The sequence below is a fragment of the Schistosoma mansoni genome, chromosome W, assembly GCF_000237925.1.
Source record: "Schistosoma mansoni strain Puerto Rico chromosome W, complete genome".
Classification (NCBI taxonomy): Eukaryota; Metazoa; Platyhelminthes; class Trematoda; order Strigeidida; family Schistosomatidae; genus Schistosoma; species Schistosoma mansoni.
The window spans coordinates 16020792-16027430 of record NC_031502.1 but is presented as its reverse complement, the minus strand read 5'-3'; the positions used below and the strand labels follow the sequence as shown (position 1 = coordinate 16027430).

The following is a 6639-nucleotide window of genomic DNA, read 5'->3' as shown; positions in this document are numbered from 1 at the left end:
TCGGCGTTTGAAGTGATAGGTATTGAGTTCAACTCCTAACATGAATATCAATACAGCAACTCAGGTCCGTTCAGCTGATCGATATTAATTAGGACAAAACAAATGTCCTCGACTTCACTGCTGGTCACAATCCAAGTATATCAACATTCTAAATAGAAAAGGAAATGCGGAAACAATTTTCTAAGAATGCACATATGGTAACAGATACCAATTAATTGAAGCCCTTAATATAAAAGGCTGAAAAATTTACATCATTACCAATAAGTTTTCCAAACTGTCATGGCAATTCAATACCGACGATTCGGTTTCATTTTATCTTCCTCAACTGGAATGCTATTTTTTAAGCTAAACATAAATTATCTTCACGACTTATCACAATATGACATTTTTAGTTAGTGAACACTCAAGACAACATAAACTACAAAAATTAAAGGGGTTTTCGGTTAAAATTTTGTAACTGTTTAAAACTTTTGAGTTTCGAGATAGTTCATCGTATATGCAGGAAAATATGACAGTAGTAAACTCATTTTATTAACAGAAATTTAAAGTACGTAAGATAGAAAAATATAGATATGTGTTACCATGAAGTAAAAAGCCATCAGTGTAATTTCTGTAGAGAGATAAGTGCTTTTTGATCGTATTACTGGAGGTTTTCTAATTCAGTGGTTGAAAACTAAGGATGATGTTACCAAGAGTTAACGACAGTTAGCTAGAAAATCCATTTGTATCTCTCTCTACTTCGAAAGTATTGTTGAAATAGACTCATTTCCTTTGTCTTATAGTTCCTTTCCTGTTCATTGTTGTTTATCTATTGCTGATTTCTCTCTTCCAGAGTTATTGTAGATTGTGATAATTTTTCTTGAACCACCTCTGTGGTGTATGCTACCTTTTTATTTGTCATTCTATCAGAAACATTTACACGACTAGAAACAATCAGTGTCATAGCTTTCCGATTATGCAGTTTATTCTTTAAAAGAAATTATCAGTTAAAGACCAATGGCTTACGTAATATGAATGATGACTTTTATATTCAGGCGAAAGTTTATTTTGAATAACATAACCATTTGGCTTCTGGTAAGATATGTTGCCTACCCAGTTTGAGAAAGACTCAGAACCATTTTTATGACAAAAAGGTCTAAAATCACTCATATAAGTAGTTTGGCTTGTTAATTTATCAGTTTTACAACCTGTTTGAACAGTTTTAAACGAGTATCTAAAGCAGTTGCTGATTGCGTCAAAATTGCTTATACTACGAGTAGATCCAGATTCCTCCTTACGACCGATAGTAACTTTGAACATATCATCTGAAATATACGAAAGGTCAAATTTTTAATTTTAAGAACAAAAGATTGATACTGTCAGAAATGAAAGTGAAGTTTGACCTCTGTTCGTGACTGCAGTAATCAGAGTAACTTCAGGTATGTTTATTTAGTGCAATATTTTAAAAGTGAAGGAATATGCAGTCTCACTATCTAGTTACATTTATCTTCCATCAAATAACTAGTCATTTCCGACTTTTCACAACACATTTCAAGTATTGTTCAATAAACACAAATTTGTAATGAAAAAATCAATCTGGCGATAAAAAATGAACTTTCATTTCGAATCAACATGGGAGAACTTCGATGATTACTCTGGGTTTATGATAGGTTTATTTACTTTTTATTTCCTTTTACGAAAGTAACTAGTATGCCGAGTAAATGGTCCGAAATTTCATGTAAAATACTAATAATTTGTTTGGTAAAAATAAGAATGGAGAATATCTAGGAATGTGTAAAAATTCGGAAGTGCAATGCTAACGTTCACCGTGCATTCAAACACATGTGCATAATGATTACAATGAGATTCAAATAAAAGATAACATGGACATGACTGTAAATTATGCATCCACAGTTTCTAAGCTGAATAATTGGTTCCACTTATTTTAAAACCTCGGGCATTCATATGCTCAATATATCAATAAAACTTATTGCAGTGGGTTCATTAACTCAAATAGTTATTAATTTTGAAGGTAATCGACACCTAGGAAACACAACACCATCAAGATAGATCGTCCTCCCTCAATTAAACCGTCTGTTATGTAAAAGAGTTAGAATGATTTTTAGAGTCAAAATATATGGTATAATGTGTCATAAACGTTTTTCTAATAACTCTCATTAAGGCGATCAAACATTATCGTTTGACATCTTATAGACGTTCATTTAAGTGGTTTTACAAAACTGAAAAGATAAACCTAAGCACGGTAAATGCATTCACTCCTCTATAATTCGTGTTTAAAAGCTTTCGTAACTGAATAACCCTCCAGATACTATTTTATTTGATTAAAGCGATCGTTTTTTAGTACTTAAATTTCTTCTGATTTTCGATGGCTGAGAGCTTGCATTGATGCATGGCTAAAGGTCACATAACCCTATCATACTTGGTTAGTTTCTACATCGCCAGGAAATAAAAAATATCCTGTGTGTTAATGTTTAGATATGCCAAGCTACAAAATAATGGCCATAAGGAACCAGTTTAATAGTGACAAGCTATTAGCCATTCAATAAGTTTTACTCGCATTGATGGTCAATGACTTGTTATCGGTCATATTTTGTATTTATTAACTTAAGTTACAAGTTATAGCTTTGCTTTAAGATTATGGATCTAAAACGATTAGGTTATCTTTTTATCGTCATTATCTTGCAGGTTTGTTGGCCGTAACCAGTACTTAAAATAACCTAGAATGTCTGCTCTAGCGATCCGTAACTGGGATACACTCTTTTAATCAAAGTAACAATCTGCTCAAAATTTAACAGCTATTGTTCTGTTCAACTGAGTTAGTCACAATTAACGAAAAGCATTGATTATATGCCTAGTCTCTGATTTTTGGCACACAAAGGACTGATGTAGTTTGGAGCCAATACTTGCTAGACAAAACATTATGAAATCTGTCTAAGAACAAAGTCAGCAGATTATTTAAAATGAAGAGAAAAAAGTAGAAAATGTAGTCCAGATAAAGACATAGGCAGAGATAAATTACTTCAGTTTAAAGTTACTTTATCGCCAATTATGAAAACAGAAAGGCCTGGAGGCATGCTTGTAAGTTTTCAAGTTGAGGAATGTGAAATAGAATTCTTGATATCTAATTTATATGATTTCCTCAACTGCATTCAGGAAGTCGTGACGTGGAAGCACATATCGATCCAGCATAGTAAGACTAAAGGCAGAAACGTAAGATCAGATAAAGAAGTCGCATTACTGACTGTTTTGAAGTGTGACGGCTGTGAAATGTTTCTTTAGGACAATCATCGTTACTTAAAATTTCTTATGACCTTGAATGGAATGCCTTATATAAGCGCTAATAATTTATTGTCATATAGGGTTGCGATGACTGTTAAAGAAAAAGAAATGACAAAAACCTCAAATTCTGGAGCACACTCTCTCTAATAAGGACCAATATACTTGTAAAGACTACCCTATAAGCATATCAGAGGAAAAACACAAAGCCTAAAAACCACTAAAACTATGCTTTCCCTATAAATTAAACGTATTGTTATCCTGAGTTTTTAAATGTTTTCAATCTAGAATTTCACTCAACTCAGAATTACACTGTTGGATTTGTTAAAAATAGGTTAAATCATCTAAACAAAGTAAAAGTTGACTTTAATCAGTACTGATTAAGGTTGACTTAAGAAAGTCCTAACGGACAACTACAATAACTAAAATGTGTCTAGGACCGATGTTAAGAAACTTAAGAAAGACAAATAGATTTGGATCCAATGAAAAAGTCACTTGACTACAGTCGGTAGAAGAAGTAAACTAGATTTACAAAACGGTCACTTCTCAATGTGAATTGCGGTGTAGTATAAATTACCACCAGTCATTTAAAGGGATGCTTTCCTTGTACGAATAGCAGCACTAAAGTTTACCTAGTAATTTCTGTCATCATATGTGAAACAAAGCATCGCAACTGATATGCAACAACCATCAAAAAGCTTAAATATGTTCCATGTCCATAAAAACAACTAAATAGTACTATCCATATCTCAAATATATGTAACAACGACTACAACGATAAAAAGACATATTTATTCTTGCCCTCAGAAAATAAGAAATCATGCTAGGTGGCTATTTAATCATGATATGTAAGATACAAATAAATAAACTTGAACCTAGCATTCATTTTCTTCTTGTTCCAACTAGACGAAAACGACTCGGAGAACACAGAACGTTAGTCCTAAAGCCATTGGCGTACCATATCTCTATGGGGTTCATTTCTTCCCAACAATAATTAGTTGTTAAAACCTCTCTGAAAAAGAAGTGAAGTTTGTTTTCTGATTTATTTGTCCAATAGAATACCGAAAAAATGTGGAGAGAGGCTGAAAAATGAGAAAAACAGCTTTCTGACAACCTCCTCAACTAAAAGTCTAAGACATGAATGTAAACGGCAAACGTTAATACAAGGTACATTTTAAACGCCGAATGAATCTCGAACCTTAATCAGCTTTTTGTTAGGGGAATGTGAGGCTGGAGATACAACATATAACTTACACGGTCTTGATTCAATTCGACCATAACGGACCACGTGAGTCGTAGGATGTGTATTGGGACCCTGAAATTGTTTGTGTCAATCCACGACATACATGACAATAGTTTTCATTTTCTACGTTACAAGAACCTGCTTTTCTTGACAGTACAAATTTTTCTTTCGGAAGTATCGGAGTAAGAATATCCTTAGCTTTCTGGTCTAAAATATTATTTTCTGTCTATAAACTTATCGATAAAAACATGTACGTTTACCGAAAATGCTTTTGGCACCTTTGTTTCGTTCACTAGTTGTTCTGCAAGATAAGTTAAAGTTTCTTTCCCAGATGGTATGGAATATGCCAAGAAATCTTTATGATTTGTGGAAAGGTAATTACTGCTCAGTATGTTTCTGTTGATAATTATCACTATCGATCTTGAAACGAATACCTGAAGGCTGGGTTGTCCTTCTCATCGAGTTTACCGTTGTATCGAATAAATGGTCTTATATTTGATACGAATCCTGAAGTACGATATACGTTTGTATCTAAATTATAATCACCACAATACTGAATGTGTGGTGTTGTATAAAAGGTAATATGGTGGATAGGATTGTTATTTTCGCCTCCTTTTCCTTTTTGTAAGTGACGCAACTTTGTCTGAGCACAACACATCACAGACCCCAACGACCTTGGTTTTGTAAATGTTATGTTAGTTGTCATGTCACCCAGCTCCAATACCCAATATTACTGTCTTAATCAAAAGGGAACGAAAATATTTATCTCCATATTTGGTTGCCTGTCCAACATATTTATGACAGTCTAATATAAACAAGATGTTTGCCTTTTGTGCTCCTTGTCATGTAACAGTATGGTCTTAGGTCTTTTGTCGAGTCCAAAGTTAGCAGTCTTGACACTTCAATGGGTTGATGTTAATTGATTCAGAAGTTGTTTTAGGTTTGGCACATTGTAGCTGTAAATAATTCCCCAAAATCAATAGCTCATTAAGTGTTCGACATTGGATGCTGACCACGTTGTTTAAGTGGACTTGTTTAGCTGAAGGCTTTCGGTCATGCATCCGCACCAGATCACGTTTCAACACGACGTGGGACACAGCTCCTACGTTTCATTAGCCAGCTCATAGAAAAGGTCCTCAATATATTGGTAACGAATCAAATATATCTTTCCTGCCTCCTCTCGTCTGACTTCTGATTTCTATCTGACTGGGAACGACCGAACATAGAAGGTGCTACTGGTATCCAGTTGTAAAACTAGAATATCCGTTGCATCACCATTGGTGAGACCGACGTGATCTGGTACACCAAGTCAATATACTGTGAGTCTGTTCCATTTTGGAATATTATTATTCATTGTTATTCTTTATTTGAATTTTATATATTGTGATATACCTTTTTTCGCGAATTTTTTTTCTCGGATATATTTTACTTAGACATTTTTCGATATCTATATTACTATGACGGAACACTCTCCTAAGGTTCTTAAGTTTAAGTCTATTCCCCCTATTTCGATTCAGTTAACGCCATTTTGGCCCGACAATATCGAGTCCTGGTTCTGCTATGCAGAAGCCGATTTTAGCATGCACGGAATCACGGACTCGCGCACACGTTTCCTCGCGGTAGTTAAGGCGTTACCGCGCGAGTTTAACAGGTACGTAACACCTAGTATGTTTACTAGTGATGTTTCCGAACCTTACGAATCGCTTAAGCTATCGATTTTAAAACGAGGAGACCTAACTGACCGACAACGGTTAGACCAACTCCTTAACAATATCGACTTGCAACATGGTTCTGCGACGGACATGTTGTTTAGAATGAGAGAAGTCATCGGCCAACGAACTTTCGATGATGGCCTATTTAGACAACTTTTCTTGTCTAAACTCCCTCAACAGGTGCAGGCAGTGCTTGTTTCATTTCAAAACAATGCCATAGATGAACTAGCTGCATCTGCCGATCGAATCTTGGAAATCACTAGATCTTCTAAGGCCGAGGTTTTTTCCGTCAAAGAAAAACCCCAATCGACCTCGACTGACATGGCCGAACTATGTCACACGCTCACACGATATCTTAGAGTTCGCAATGACCGTAGTCGGTCAAAAACCCCGCGTAGAAGTGCCTCA

The 6639-nt window shown here is 34.9% G+C and overlaps 1 protein-coding gene across 1 annotated transcript in view; it reads right to left on the bottom strand.

The window, feature by feature from the left end:
- The window catches only part of Smp_171930 (hypothetical protein), a gene marked incomplete at both ends in the record, with an annotated part of 22926 nt that overhangs the window by 5181 nt on the left and 11106 nt on the right, over positions 1–6639 (bottom strand). The window contains 3 exons of the mRNA XM_018788747.1: positions 1006–1304; positions 4531–4591; positions 4623–4745. Coding sequence (XP_018654259.1) covers positions 1006–1304; positions 4531–4591; positions 4623–4745 — 483 coding nt within the window. The remainder of the gene's footprint in view (positions 1–1005; positions 1305–4530; positions 4592–4622; positions 4746–6639) is intronic.